The 16,692-nt window shown below is 36.1% G+C and overlaps 1 protein-coding gene across 1 annotated transcript in view; it reads left to right on the top strand.

Moving 5' to 3' along the window:
* The window catches only part of MYO9A (myosin IXA), a 193,691-nt gene that overhangs the window by 103,339 nt on the left and 73,660 nt on the right, over positions 1 to 16,692 (top strand). The window contains exons 18-19 of the mRNA XM_069458108.1: positions 12,172 to 12,294; positions 15,617 to 15,697. Of these exons, the coding sequence (XP_069314209.1) occupies positions 12,172 to 12,294; positions 15,617 to 15,697 (204 nt within the window). The remainder of the gene's footprint in view (positions 1 to 12,171; positions 12,295 to 15,616; positions 15,698 to 16,692) is intronic.

Here is a 16,692-nt window from a genome sequence, read left to right on the forward strand (position 1 = left end):
CATATAAACCATATATTAATATAAACAGTGGGCAGGATTTGGCGCATGTACTGTAATTTACCTGCCCCCATATACATAGTTTATGCAGAGACAGCATTTCAAAATTACTTATTCAGTTTACTAAAGGAAGAAAAATGTTAACATTTCCTTCTCTTGTACCTTCCTGAAGAAGGAATCCTGTCACTCGTAACCTTGTTAATGAACTTAATTTCAAAATTTTAAAAGAACTAACGAATAGCTATTAATTTTCCTATGATTCTCTAATTCAAAAAACAAGCAAATGAATCTGTTTTTATTATTCCTTCTACTTAAGTCACCTTACATTTCTGAAGAAATTTAGCGTGCCACTGATACGATTTCTGGTAGTGGTAAATATTATTTTAAGTCACAAAGAACATTAATTCAAGTGGTTTGTAATTATGTTTTTATTATGAAAACATGTAAAGAAAAAGAGAGAATGGGAACACATTTAATATCAAACAACTTTATATGTGCATTTGTTTTCCTTTACTGTCTCTTTAGTCTTTTAGTATTTAGGTGTCACCTGTGGGCCTAGCTATTTGCACTATTCTTTTTGTTCTCTTCAGATGGATAACTTCTCGTTAAGCTTCATATCGTAGCTAACACAAATATGTTGCATACATCTGAAATAAATAATTCCAATTAATCATAGGAATCCCATCTCTTTGTATGTCTTTTTAAAATTAAATTTACTTATTTTTATTTTAGCATGCCTTGTAGATTCTAATATATGTATTTAATATTAGAGAGGCAATACGAATCTAATATAGATATATTTATTATTAGAAAGGCAATATGAGAGAGAGAGCCTTTCCTATGAGAGGATAGGCATTGGATTTAAACTGACCCGCATTCAAATTATGGATCAGTTCCTTGCTCTATGAATTTTGGAGTAAGTTCTATAACTTGTCTTAACTTCTCTCCTCATCTACAGTGTGGGAGACAATATATATTAGGATTAAAGATGTGTGTCAGGTCAATGATTAGCCATCAATAAATAGTATTTTCCTTCATATTTGCTACCAGAATATTTAGAATGTATTTGTGGCTTATTTGTAAACATACATATATGCATGGTATATGGTTTGTTTAATAACCTGACACTTTTTTTCCTTTTTGTGACATTTATAATCTTTTATTTTTTTTTACCTTGCTATATGAAGCATTATTGTATGCAGCTGTACAACTTTTATAGCTACTGTGTTCAAATTCAGTTGTTGTATTAATGGCATCTCTAGTACTTCATGTTATTGATATAAGTATAATTCAGAATGCTTTATTTTTATATATGTAGGTATAAGTATAATCCAGAATGATTAAACAAACATTTAACAGATGTGACCAACAGCTCTCAGCCTTCTGTTAGTATAGCTCTGGATTAGTTTGTTTTGTTTTGCTTTGTTTGCTTTCTTAATGTTCATAGCAGCTTTATTTGTAATAGCCAAAAATTAGAAGCAACTCAAACTTTCACCAACAGGAAAATGGATAAACAAACTATGGTACATCCATACAATGGAAAACTTAACTCACTAATAAAAAGTAATAAACTATTGATAATGCAACAACATGAATGAATCTCAAAGTAATTACACAAAACAGTAGATGCTTTATATAAAATCATAGAAAATATCAGCCACAGTAACAGAACAAAGAGGTGCTTTTACATAAACAAACATTTCCAGGGATTATACCTCCCAGGATCAGTGCAGAGGAGTGGCTAAAACATACACACCTCCCAGTTTCTTTCTGAAAAGGGTTTGTCTCCCTACTCTTCCAACAACTCTTTGAGGATTGGGCTCCTATCTAGCCTCCATCTGGGAGCCAACAGGGCATCTAGGAACCTGAATGGGAGTTTCGGCACTAACCAAGCCTTTTACCCTGGCTTGCTCCAGTGGTAAAGCTAGGTCTGTAGATTCACCTTGGATGGAGTTTGTCCACACATTGAGCACCACCGCTTTTAAAGCTCCCACCCAAGGTATGGTCTTCTTAACTACTTAGCTGTGAGAGTTGATGAGGCTGTGAATTTCTGAGTTTTCCTAGACCACACAAAACAAAGAATTGTATGTTTAGTGGGCCCACTTTCAGTGGCTTTCCTCCCAGGATGAGAGGAAAGTAGGCATTTGCCATAGATTCTCTCCCTGGCTTAGTACAGAGAATAGTGGAAGATAAACTGCTCTCAGCTTTACCCCAAAGGTAGAAGAAATTGGAACACACATCTAAAACACTTCAGTCTTTTCAGCTGTATCTAGAAGGCCTGGATTCTCTCTTAAATGTCTTGAGGTACTAACAGAACTTAGCACATCCTAATCTCCTGGGAGCAATAAAAAACAAAAACAGAAGTTTGGATAGACACAAAGATTTGAGTCTCTGGCCAGACTGATTGTTGTGGTCCTTCTTCTACATGAAGCCAGTTTGAGGAATTTGAGAGCTGTTGTGTTATCTAATGTGCAGAAAGCAACAGAGTCAAGGAAAATGAAGAAACAGGGAAATATGTTTCAAATAGAGAAATAAGATAAATGTCCAGAAACTAGCACTACTGAAATGGAGATAAGTGATTTGCCCCACAAAGTATTATAAAAGAATGGCTAGAAAGATGTTCACTGAGGTCGAGAGAACAATGCATGAACAAACTGAATATTTCAACAGAGATAGTATAAAAAACTGAAGAATAGAGCTGAAGAATACAATAACTGAACTGAAAACTCTAGTAGAGTGTTTAAACAGCAGACTAGATCAAGCAGAATAAAGATCCAGGAAGGACTTGAAGACAGGTCCCTGGAAATCATCCAATCAGAGGAGCAAAAACAAAGAAAGAATGAAAAAGAGTGAAGATGGCTTCAGGGGCTTATGGAATACCATCAAGTGGGACAATGTGTGCATTATTGTCATACCAGAAGGAGAAGAGAGAAAAAAGGTAGAGAAAATACTTTTAAAGAAACAATGGCAGAAAACTTTCCAAGCCTAGGGAACAAAATAGAAATCCAGATCTAGGAAGCCCAAAGAACACCAAATAGTATAAATCTGAAGAGACCTACACCTGGGCACATTGTAATCAAATTGTCAAAAGTTAAAGATAGGAGGATGCTTGTCATAGTAAATGGAAGAGAACTCAACAGAGCCAAGCAGTTTTGCCCAGAGGAGGTTTTCTCTTCTGCTCAGGGATGTTTCTGCAAATCCAGACTCTCCCATGACATCCTAAAAAATAAGTAAATAAAATAAATGAATGTATAAATAAATAAATAGATATTTAGATAGAGCACTACCAAATGAATGATGAAAAGAAATAAAGGAATGCTAATAAAAATAAAAGAAAGACTTAAATTGCCCAAAATGTCCAAAAGAGATACCCAATATAGAAAAGTGAGACCCACAAATTCTGCACTTACAGTGCCTTCAGTTTTCCCACAAATGTTTCTGGAGCTGCCACTCTGTGCCCTGCCATGTGCTGGGTACTGGGGAAGAACCCCAGGGAACCATGGGGACAAGAGCCCTGCTGTTATGGAGCTTTTGCTGGAGGCACAGGAGGGACTTAATTTCAGTTGATGAAAAGTGCAAGGGGGAGGGGGAAGTTAAATAATTTTTTAAAAAGTGGCAAGGGAAAAGCAACTGGTTATGTACAAGTGACCCCCCCATCCCATACGAAGATCACTGGATTTTTCCACAGAGACAAAGGCCAGAAGGTAGTGAGATGAGATATTCAAAATCCTGAAAGGAAAAAACTTGCCAGCCGTAAGTGCTGTGCCCAGCAATCTTGAATTTCAAAAATGAAGGGGAGATTAATTTCTCAGACAAACAAAATCTGAGGGAATCTAGCACCAATAGATCTGCCTTACAAGAAATGCTAAAGAGAGTTCTTCAAACTGAAGGAAAGGGATGCTAATTAGTAACATACAAACATATAAAAGTATAAAACTCACTAATAAAAGTAAATATACTGTCAAATGCAAACATTCTAATGATGTAATGGCAGTGTATAAATCAATAATATCTCTGGTATGAAGTTTAAAAGACAAAACTATTAAAATAGCTACAGCTACAACAACTTGTTTTGGGGTGCAAAGCACCTTGAACTACAGGAGCATGCCACCACACCTGACTTGGAACTGCCACGCTTCACATGCACTCCCCAAGACCAGAGGATCGGCCTGCTTGGTGGCACCAAGATAGTACTGGAAAAGTACAGCAAAGCTGTGACACTGACTCCATAAACACATGCAGCCTAGGCCACTGAGGCATTCCAGACATTGCTGTTGTTAATTGCAGCTAAAGAAATTACCCAGAGACTACACTAGAGTGACCATCCATAACCAAAGCCAAAGCACCCTACCCAGTTAATACCCAAGGGCCCATCTACAGCAGAAAGGCTTCCTGTAAAAGCTTCTCCATAATGGGAAAAGGCAACTGTCCCACTAGATGCGCAGATATCAATGTAAGGACAGAAGAAATAGAAAAAAGCAAGGAAACGTGACATCTTCTAAGGCATATGTCTAATTTTCCAATAACAGACCCTGAAGAAAGGAGAGTTTATAAATGCCTGAAAAAGAATTTAAAATAATGGTTTTAAGGAAACTCTGAGATACAAGAGAATACAAATAGATAATTTAACAAAATCAAGAAAACAATTTATCATCTGAATGAGAAATTTAGCAAAAAGAATGAAGAATGACTTCACAGGACTTATGGAACACCATTAAGCAACAACTGTTCACATTATGGGAGTCACAGAGAGAGAAAAGACTGGATTAGGCATAGAAAAGCTATTTAATGAAATAGCAGCTGCATATTTTTCAAGTCTTGGAAGAGATATGGATATCCAGATCACGTAATCTCAAAGGTCCCCAAATAAATTCAGCCGAAAAAGATCCTCTCTGAGGCACGTTATAGTCAAATTATCAGAAGTCAAGGATGGAGAGTTTTAAAAGTAAAGAGAAGTTTCAAGTTACATATAAGGGAATCTTTATTAGATAATCAGTAGATTTCTCAGCAGAAACCTTGGAGGCCAGGAGAGAATGAGGTGATACATTCAAGGTGCTGAAAGGAAAAAAAAAAGAACAACAAAAAACTGACAGCCAAGAACACTATACCCATCAAAGCTATCCTTCAGAAATGAAAAAGAAACAAAGTCTTGAAAAAGTCTGAAAAGACATGCAAAAGCTGAGGGAATTCATTACTGATAGATCAGCTTGACAAGGAATGCTTGAGGGGAGTGTGCACTGAAAGCAAAAGTGCAATCGCTGGCCAGGCACAGTAGCTTATGCTTGTAATCCTAGTACTCTGGGAGGCTGAGGTAGGAAGACAGCTTGAGGTCAGGAGTTCGAGACCAGTCTGAGCAAAAGCGAGACCCCATCTCCACAAAAAATAGAAAAATTAGCCAGGCGTTGTGGCATGCACCTGTAATCCCAGCCACTGGGGAGGCTAAGGCAGGCAGATCACTTGAGTTCAGGAGTTTTGAGGGTACAGCACGCTATGATGAGGCCACTGCACTCTAGGCGACAAAGGAAGATCCTATCTCAAAAAAAAAAAAAAAATGCAGTAACTGCCATCATAAAAGCTCACTGGTGGAAGTAAATTCAAAATCAAATTCAGAACTGATAGAGGTAATTTCACTTTCAAACTCAGAATACATCATTAATGTAATGGTGGCATATAATCTTTCACATCTCTAGTATGACATATGACTGTTAATACTCAAAATGGTTAATGCTAACTTTAGCTTCAATAAGATGTTAAGGAACATATGACATAAAAAGTTGTAAATTAAGGCAACAAGATTATAAATGAGGGTGGATGGGAGTCCAGGATATCTGTATATGACCAAAGTTAAGTTGTTACTAGCTTAAAATAGTCTATAATAAATATAAGATTTATTTTTATTTATTTATTTTTTTGTAGAGACCCTGTCTCCCAGGCTGGAGTGCAGTGGCATGATCGCAGTGTCAAATTCCTGGGCTCAAATGATCCTCTCACCTCAGCCTCCCAAGTATCTGGGACTACAGGCGTGGACCACCATGCCTCTGAGGTATGTTGCTCAGGCTAGTCTCAAACTCCTGGATTCAAAAAGATCCTCCTGCCTCAGACTCCCAAAGTGCTGAGATTACAAGTGTGAGCCACTGTGCCTGGCCTAAATATAAAATTTTTAATGTAAGCCCCATAGTAACCAGAAAGAACAAAATGAGAGCAGATACATAAATGAGAAAGAGAAAGGAATCAAAGCTTATCAATATAGAAAACCACCAAACCACTAAGATAAGAATTAGAAGAAAGGTATAAAAAGATACAATGAAAGCAAAAACAATTAACTAAATGTCAGGAGTGAATCCTCACCTATTAATAGTGACCTTGAATGTAAATGGATTAAATTCCCCAATTAAAAGATACAGTCTTGATTAGATGAATAAATCAATAAGACCCAACTATATACTGCCTTTAAGAAACTCACTTTACCTCTGTCTTTACTGAAGACTGAAAGTGAAGGAATGGAATATGATATTCTGTGCACATGGAAACCAAAGAGAGCAACAGTATTTATATTATAGTTATGGTGGATAAAATAGACTTCAAGTCAACAACTAAAAAAGACAGGAAGGCCATAATATAATGCTAAAGGCACCAATTCAATAAGAAGATATAACAATTGGAAATATATATGCACCTGACACTGGAGCACCCCAATATGTAAAGCAAATATTATTAGATCTAAAGAGAATTATAGATAGCAATACAATAATTGTAGGAGATATCAGCACCCCACTTTTAGCAGTGGATAGAACATCCAGACAAAAATCAACAAAGGAACATCTACAGTGGCTCATGCTTGTAATCCCAGCACTTGGGGAAATGAAAGAGGAGGATCTTTTGAGGCTGGGAGTTGGAGACCAGCATGGGCAGCATAGTGAGAACCCTATCTCTACAAAAACATAACAAAAACTAACAAGATGTGGTGGTGCACATTTGTAGTCCCAGCTACTTGGGAGGCTGAGGCAGAGGGATCACTTCAGCCTAAGAGTTCGAGGTTATGGTGAGTTCTGATCTCACCACTGCACTTCAGCCTAGGCTACAGAGTGAGACCCTGTGGGAGGGAAGGAAGGTAGGGAGGGAGGGAGGAAGGAGATCAGAATTAAACTGCATTCTCGATCAAATGAACCTAACAGACATTTATGGAACATTACACTTAACAGTTGCAGAATACACATTTTTTTCATCAGCACATAGAACTTTCTCCATGATAGATCATGTGTTAGGCCTCAAAACAAGTCTTGACAATTATTAATAAAAAGATTGAAATGTCAAGTATCTTTTGTAACTACAATGAAATAAAACAAGAAGTCAATAACAGCAGGTGCTTTGGAGACTATACAAATACATGGAAATTAAGCAACATATTCCTGATCTACGAATGGCTCAAAGAAGGTATTAAAAGGGAAATTAAGTAATTTAAACAAATGAAACTTCAAACACAACAAATGAAAACCTATGGGATACAGCAAAAGCAATTCTAAGAGGGTTGTTTGTAGTAATAAGTGGGTGCCTCGGCCGGGCATGGTGGCTCATGCCTGTAATCCTAGCACTCTGGGAGGCTGAGGCAGTAGGATCGCTTAAGCCGAGGAGTCTGAGGTTGCTGTGAGCTAAGCTGACGCCACGGCACTCACTCTAGCCTGGGCAACAAAGTGAGACTCTGTCTCAAAAAAAAAAAAAAAAAAAAAAAGTTGTATTGATTGAATATACGCAGTTTGTGTCACTCAGGCTATTGGAACAAAGATCTTTGAGGGAAAGCAATTTAAACTCATACTAAGTCTTTGAATTTTTTACCTCATTGAATCTATATCTTTTAAGCTTATTATTACTGCCTTTATTTAATTTTAACTTTTTATTTAAAATATTTTCTGTTTACACAGTCTATGCTAGGTAAAATATATTTCCTATTCTGAGGGATTTTTTGAGTATGTCGTGGAAGAACAAGCATCCTCAACTCACTAATTTAGTCCTGGACTAAGTTCTGTTTAAGAAATAGGGATGACTTAGGTAGGGATGAAGTGCTGGAGAGGGAGTCAGCAAAAAGAATGACATCTAGGCTGGATTTTGCAGGATAAGTCAGAATTCTCCAGGATCCTTGTCATTACCAGGAGCCTTTCCATCAAAACCCTTGGCATGAGCACAGTCAGCATTTAGTTTGTACACACTCTTTGAGGTGAAACGTAGCTGTTTCCTAACAGGTTACCCAGTTTGTTGCAGACAGGCATCACTTGAAATGAGGAGACCGTACTTTCCCTTTTCTCTCTTAGAATTTATCCCCTCCATATAACTTGAAACTGTGACTTCCATTAAATCCACTTTTCTAACATGACCTATTTTTTGAAGTACATTCTTTTAGTGACATTTGCATTGCCTTGTACATTTCTACTTTGATAACTTGCTTGTCTCTCAAAATTCTTGCCCAAAGTGATTTTAGTGTGTGGCTGCCCTGGTAAATTTTTACAATCATTTAGGTTCAAGTCTTGGAGTTAATTTTGGTACCCATTTTAATCCCCCTTAACAACATGAGAAATGCCTTAGTTTGTTCACCATGCTTTAACAAAATATTTTAGACTAATTAATTTATAAACAACAGAAATTTATTGCTCACAGTGCTGGAAGCTCAGAAGTCCAGAATTAAGTTTCCAGTATATTTGAGATCTAGTCATGGCCCATTCCTCATAGATGATACCTTCTGTGTGTCCTGACATGGTAGAAGGGGTGAACAAGCTTCCATGGGCCTCCTTTAATAAGGGCATGGATCCCATTCATGACCTAACCGTCTCCCAAAGACCCCCCCCCCCCACATCTTAATAGTATCATATTGGGGATTAGGTTTCAACCTATGAATTTTGGAGGACACAGTTATTCAGACTATAGTAAGAAATCTTATTAATCTTTGTGTCTACAGCACCTTATACAGCAAGCAGTAAATAATTGTTGAAAAAAGAATGAACGAATGAAGCTTAATAAATTAAACAATGATGGTGGAATTTAAGAAGGGGATACAGTGCAGTGAACAGAAGCCCTAAGAAAGGGATTAACTCTATATCCCTTTTCCTCTAGATCTGTACTCCTACTTTATCTTGTTAATAAAATTTAGTAACCCTCAAATTATCTTATCTGGTTGTTTTTGTTGGGTTTTTGTTTGTTTGTTTGTTTGTTTGTTTTTGAGACAGAGTCTCGCTCTGTTGCCCAGCCTAGAGTATAGTGGCATCATCATAACTCACTGCAACGTCAAACTCCTGTGCTCCAGTGATCCTCTTGCCTCAGCCTCTAGGGTAGCTGGGACTACAGTCGTGTGCCACTATACCTGGCTAATGTTTTTTACTTTCTGTAGAGACAGCGTCTTGCTTTCCTACTCTGGCTAGTCTCTAACCCCTAGGCCTTTCAAAGTGCTAGGATTACAGGTGTGAGCCACTGTGGCTGGCCTGTTTTTTGTTTGTTTGTTTGTTTTTTAAAGAGTGCAGTGGTGCAATCATAGCTTACTGTAGCCTCATACTCTTGGGCTCAAGTGATCCTCCCACCCCAGCCTCCTCAGTAGCTATCATTTATTTTTTAATGTTCTAGTAGCCTGTAGTTGAATGCAATTTATCCCCAGCAGAGCCTAATCTTAAGTAATGTCTTTGTGAATATTATTTGATTGACCAGGTTATGGTGAGTTTTATGGGCAGAAGTCTAATCTCTAGTTGCTAAGGAAAGCATTGCTCAAAATTCATTAGGTTGCTCACCATTTATTAATTCATTCAAACTGATATTTATTGAATTACCTACTGTGGACCAGACACTATTTTAGAAATTGGGTTCTAGGGATGAGGGATGAAAAGTACAGTCAGAGTTCTTGGTCTTGTAGAGAATTATAGATAGTATACAAATTACCAAGTAAATGAAAAGATGATTTAGATAATACTGTGTGCAACAAGGAAAACGAAGTGATGTATGATGGACATAGAAGTGGGCTATTTTTTCAGTAAAGAACTTTCTGAGAAAGTTATATTTAAGCTTCAAGTTGAATGCCAAATAAAATCAAGCCTTGTGAAGATCTGGCTATAGAGTATTCTAGGCAAATGAAAAACTAGGAAAGACTCTGAGGCAGGAATAAATGTGCATGTTTGTTTGTTTTTTAGCTTTTATAATAAACTCCTTGATGGCAAAGAGTTTTTAATAGTTATTTTGTATTCCATAGTCCATATTGTACTTTTTCACACAGTGACAAACATTTAGCAATTAATTTTACCATGGGTTTAGATATGGGTTGTAAAACTCAAACTTTATTTCCAAGGTCTTTTTCTCAGTAGTATCTTAAATGAGTGGGGGAAGGGAGCATTTTAGGCTCCAATGCTAATTTGTTTTTACTTAAAGATAACCTATAAATTTTTCTAATTAAATCTTGACCAGCATGAAAAGTTTTTTTTTTTTTTTTTCTCTTTTTAAATTTTTTAGGTATGAGGTCTCACTATGTTGCCCTGGCTTGTCTCAAACTCCTGGCCCTAAGTAATCCTCTTGCCTTGGCCTGCGAAAGTGCTGGGATTATAGGCATGAGCCACTGCACCCAGCTCTCTTTTAAAGAATTTTTAAATGTTCTTTTTATATACAGATAATAAGCCTTTTGCATTTTTTGCAAATAATTTTTTCTTAATTTGAGTTGTTTAAAAGTGTGTTATCCTCTTTGCCCCTTGAAAGTTTTTAGTTTTTAATGTTTATGTTGTCAAAGTTAATATTTTTAGACTTTTAGATTTATCATGTTTTTAATACAATCTTGTGCTTCTCATTCAATAAGACTTTTCCTACTTTGACATCTGTGTAGATATATTCTTTCCATTTATAAACTCACTACCATAAATATAATGTGGTTTAAAAAACTATAATTGGCTAAAAAAGTTCGCAAATACTTTTTTGCTATCTTTATTTTGTATACTTTAGTTGTTTCATGTCTATTTTTTTTTTTTTTTTTTTTTTTTTTTTTGAGACAGAGTCTCACTCTGTTGCCCAGGCTAGAGTGAGTGCCGTGGCGTCAGCCTAGCTCACAGCAACCTCAAACTCCTGAGCTCAAGCGATCCTCCTGTCTCCGCCTCCCGAGTAGCTGGGACTACAGGCATGCGCCACCATGCCCGGCTAATTTTTTCTATATATATTTTTAGCTGTCCATATAATTTCTTTCTATTTTTAGTAGAGGTGGGGTCTCGCTCTTGCTCAGGCTGGTCTCGAACTCCTGAGCTCAAACAATCCGCCCACCTCGGCCTCCCAGAGTGCTAGGATTACAGGCGTGAGCCACCGCGCCCGGCCAGTTGTTTCATGTCTAACTCTTACCTTCCTAGTTAGATTATAGGGTAGCACATCAGGATGAGGGTTCATAGGGACTGTGCTTTGGTGTTTCTTTGTGTATGTCCCTGGCATACTTAATATTAGCCTTGGTATTTTATTTAATTTATTGTCTCTGTGAGTCAGGATTCAGATACTTTTAAGTAAGAAAGAGACTTAATTCAGAGAGTTAGGTGCTTATAAAATCATTAGGAACCTTAGAGTTTTGAGTATTAAAACAGCATTGCAGAACTGACCCCAGCTGTAATCAGAAAGCCAGGAAATCAGGGAGCTGTCAGTGCAGCTGCTGCTTCCAGGCACATACCGCCTGTGGTGTGATCCAGCCATCCTGAAGAAGCTGCTGTAACTATTTGCTCCACATGGCTAAGCTGCATTTAGTATGGCTATGGTGACAACATAAATGTTTGGCACTCTGCCTCTGGACACTCACAAGACTAGTGCCTAGATGCTGGGACCACAGAAAACTAAAGTACCTTTACTAAGTGCATTTTTGCTAGCTAGAGCCTCTGCCTCAGTTATACCTTCCCAGTTTCACATGTGGGCATTTGATTAAAGAACTTAAATGACAATCAGAACTCTAGAAGCAAGAGGGTTTGGGACATGTAGTTTTCTTTTTAGCTTTTCAGCTTCTAGAGGAAGACAGAAGGATAGTATGGATATTGAATATCAATCTTCCATATTCATTGCAGTCATGTAAGATAGGAAATGGTCATATAGAAAGAAAATGAAAACTAGTGAAAATTTTTTCCTGCTTTTAGATTAATTTTTATGAATTTATTCTTGATTTTTATAATTTATTTTTTCCTTTCTTTTCAGCACTTGCTAGAAGTAAATTCTTTAAAACATCTGACAAGATTGACCCTACAAGATCGGATTACCAAGTCTCTTCTTCATTTACACAAGAAGAAGAAACCTCCCAGCATCAGTGCCCAGTTTCAGGTTATTTGCTATTTTACTTATACCAAATAAGAATCTGTTTCTTTTGGATTGTTCGTGAAAGGTCAAAGTGATCTGTAAAATACTTGAATGGGATATCACTCATGTGATTGAAAAGCCATATTTTCCTGGTCACTTTGGAAAGGAGTACTAGAGATGAAGAAAAGGTCAGATGCCTCTGTTTTTCATCCATATATTTCTGGACAGTGGCTATCCTAAAGAGTAATTCATTATTTTCGGTGTGAGGAGAAAGGGAGCAGAAAATTGATATTATAAATAAAATCTGCCTTTTAACTCTGCTACTGAGATACGGTCACTGTTAGCATAATGATATATATTTTTTTCTGGTTAAGCCTCATGTCTCTATTATAGTCCCTAAAGCATCCACTAAAACACAATACAAAGATAGCCAAAAAGCCAGTATATAAGTTAATACGGAATACTGAAATATGTTGAAGAATGGGGAGGGGCACCTCACCAAAGAAAGTATGAAGATAGCTTATTTGCATATGAAAATATGCTACACATCTTATGTTATTAGGGAATTGCAAATTAAAACAACAGTGAGATACTATGGAACATCTATTGGAATGGCAAAAATCCAAAGGATTGACAGCACCAAATGTTGGTGAAAATACGGAACAACAGGAACTGTTGTGGGATTATAAAATGGTACAGCCACTTTGAAAGACAGTTTGACAGTTTCTTATAAAACTAAATATACTTTTACCATATGGTCCAACTGTTACACTTCTTGGTATTTACCCCAATGAATTGAAAACTTACATCTACAGAATGTAGATGTTTATAGCAGCTTTATTCATAATTGCTAAAACTTGGAAGCAACCAAGATGTCCTTCAGTAGGTGAATGGATAAATAAACTGTGGTACCTCCAAACAATGGAGTATTATTCAGCACTAAAAAGAAATGAGCTATCAAGCCATGGAAAGATATAGAGGAAACTTAAAGGTATATTACTAAGTGAAAGAAGCCAATCTAAAAAGGCTACATACTATATGATTCCAACTATATGACATTCTGGAAAAGGCAAAACTATGGAGATAGTAAAAAGATCAGTGGTTGCCAGGGGTTAGGGGAGGGGGAGAGATAGGGATGAATGGGCAGAGCACAGAGGATTTTCAGGATAGTGAAATTAATCTGTATAATACTGCAGTAGTGAATACATGTCTATACATTTGTCTAAACTCACAGAATGTACAACATAAAGAGTGAGCCCTAATTATATTATGGACTATTGTTAATAATGTATCAGTATTGGTTCATCACTTGTAACAAATGGACCACACTAATGCAAGATGTTAATTATAGGGGAAACGGGAGAGGGAACAGGTATATGGGAACTCTCTTTATGTTCTGCTCATTTTTCTGTGAGTCTAAAAATGCTCTAAAAAAAAGGTGGTTGGTGGGGAGGGAGGAAGAGAGGAGCAAAAGAAAGAGGACAAACAAAACAAATAATAAAATGGTAGATCTAAATTCAACCATATTAATAATTATCAATGTAAATACTTTAAACACTCCAACTAAAAAATGGATGTTGTTCTATTGGATAAAAGTAATAAGACCTTAACTGTATGCTGTTTACAAGAAACCCTCTTTAAATACAATGATATTAAAAGATTAAAGAATTAAAAAAATAAACCATGTAAACACTAACCAAAGAAAGCTAGAGTGACCATTGTAGTGTCAAAGTATACTTCAGAACAGAGAAAATGGCCAGGGATAAGGAGAGATTTCGTAATGATAAAAGGTACAGCTGACTAAGAATACATAGTCTTAAATGTGTATTCATCAATAACAGATTTCCCATATACCTGCCAAAAACTGATGAAAAGAAAAAATGGATAAATCTATAATTATGCTTGGAGACTTTATGACACCTCTCAGTGATTGATAGGATAGGCAGACAATGAGGAAGGATATGGAAGACTTCTACAGAACTATTAACCTACTTGACCTAATTGAAATTTATAGAACATTCCAGCCAACAATTGTGGAATATACGTTCATTTTAAGTGCCCATGGAACTCTTGCCAAGATAGATTATAAACTGGGCCATAAAACAAACCTTAACAAATTTAAGAGTTGAAATCATATGAAATGTTTTATTTGGCCATAATGGAATTAAACTAAAAATAAATCAAAGAAAGATAACAATCCCCAAGTATTTGGAAAATAAACAGACTTCTAAATAATACATGAATCAAAGAGGAAGGAAAATTTTAGAATATTATACATGCAACAAAATATCAAAATTTGTGCAGTGCAGCTAAAGCAGTGCTCCAGGGTTAATTTATATCATTAAATGTTTTTATTAGAAAAGGAGATAGGTCTCAAGTCAATAATCTAAGCCTCTACCTTAATAAAAATATTTTATACTGAAAGCAAGCAGAAAGAAGGAAATAATAAAGGTAACAGCAGAATTCAATGAAACTGAAAACAGAAAAATAGAGAAAAATTAATGAAACAAAAAAGCCGACTCTTTGAGCAGATTAAAAAATTGATAAACCTCCAGCCAGACTAATCAAGAAAAAAGAGTGAAGGTACAAATTACAATTATCAGGAATGAAAAAGGGGACATCATTACATACTTTTTATAGACATTATAAAGCAAGGAAATGCTACCTTAATGGATACCCTACTGGATGATTTATTTTTTATTTTTTTTTATTTTTTAAAGAGAGTCTCACACTGTCACACAGGCTGGAGTGCAGTGGTGCGAGCTTGGCTCACTGCAGTCTCAAACTCCTGGGCTCAAGTGCTCCTTCCATCTCAGCCTCCCAAATAGCTGGTACTACAGGCATGTGTCACAGTGCCTGGCTAATTTTTTAATTTTTTGTGGAATCAAGGTTTCACTGTATTGCCCGGCTGGTCCTGACCTCCTATCCTCAAGCTGTCCTCCCTCCTTGGCCTCCCAAAGAGGTGGGATTATAGGCATGAGCCACCATACCTGGCCCCTACTGGATGATTTTTAAAGTTGTTCTAGGATACTTGAGTTTGAATAAAAATGTTTCATGAAATATGAAGAAAAGTGAAAATTATTCTATACTTAATTATTCTGAAATTTATCTGTAGTATTTACTCTTGCCAGGCTATCAGCTTTAAGATTGTACTACCATCCTTAGCCTTAATTATCCTTAATTTAACCAGTAAGGGAATATATACAACGTGTTTTTCAGAAACAAACCTCTTTCTGTGTATGCCACTACTTTTGTATATTTTGCCAACATTATCATTTACATTTATAAATTATTTGTTGCCATTTAGGAATGGAGAATATGATAATTATATTGCTTTGTATTGCAGGCATCATTAAACAAGCTGATGGAGACACTTGGTCAAGCAGAACCATATTTTGTAAAATGCATTCGTTCTAATGCTGAAAAGGTAAAAATGTCCTGTAAATGGGAGCATATAGCTCAGCTTACTTCAAACCAATCTTTAAATTCTCTTATGGAGAATAAGTGGAGGGGAAGGGCTATCTATAATTTTTAGAAGGAAAATAGTGTTTCATAAATATTTTTTATGAATATTCTTCTAATTTTCACATTTATCTACCTGTAAGGTATTTATGTGGATTTGATTTAGCATCACCTAGAATTTGAGGAGTAAATACTTCTTAAAGTTTCATCAGAAGAAAGAGTTTTCTTTTATGAAACTTTGTTACCCTAAGATTAATTTCTCTTGTTAGGATGTAAGCTATACCTCTTAAATGTTTAGAGATTCTTATCTCTGTAATTTAGGGAGAATACTGTGGATATTCTTGATTCTTTTCTCTTTTCTATGACAGTTCCCCTAAATAGCTTTTCACAATATAATGAGTGTAAATGTTTGTCGTGTTTATGTTCATCATAGGAAAATATGGTCTCCGGCCTAAATAGCTAAAATATAGTAGGAATTATAACTTTCTTAATTTTTAATAAACAGTCTGTATCTCTGCTATTTACAAGCTTTGTAACCTTAAACAAATTACTTGATTGTTCTGTGGCTTAAATGTTTTCATCTGTGTATTAGAGTAATTCACTGTAATTATAGGACCAACCTCATAGTGTTTTGTGAGTATGTGTGAGTTAATTCCTGTGAAGTACTTAGGATGTTCCTGCCTGTACTAACTGCTTGGTAGATGTTAGCTATTCTTTTAAATTGACTGAAAAGGAAACTATTTTATTTACAGATAAGTAGTAGTTTGAGTTTCTGTTATTAATTGAGATCTTGCTATACAGAGAGTTCAATTAATAAAGTATTTCAGGGCACAGAGTAGGTACTAAATAAATGTTAGCTGCTATTATTATTTAACACAAATTGCTGATTTGATTTTTTTCCTTAACTGCTGGTATCTCCTACCTAGCTAGAGGAAAATGTTTGGGATTGCCTTAGAGAAA

Source organism: Eulemur rufifrons, chromosome 2 (genome assembly GCF_041146395.1).
Source record: "Eulemur rufifrons isolate Redbay chromosome 2, OSU_ERuf_1, whole genome shotgun sequence".
Taxonomy (NCBI): Eukaryota; Metazoa; Chordata; class Mammalia; order Primates; family Lemuridae; genus Eulemur; species Eulemur rufifrons.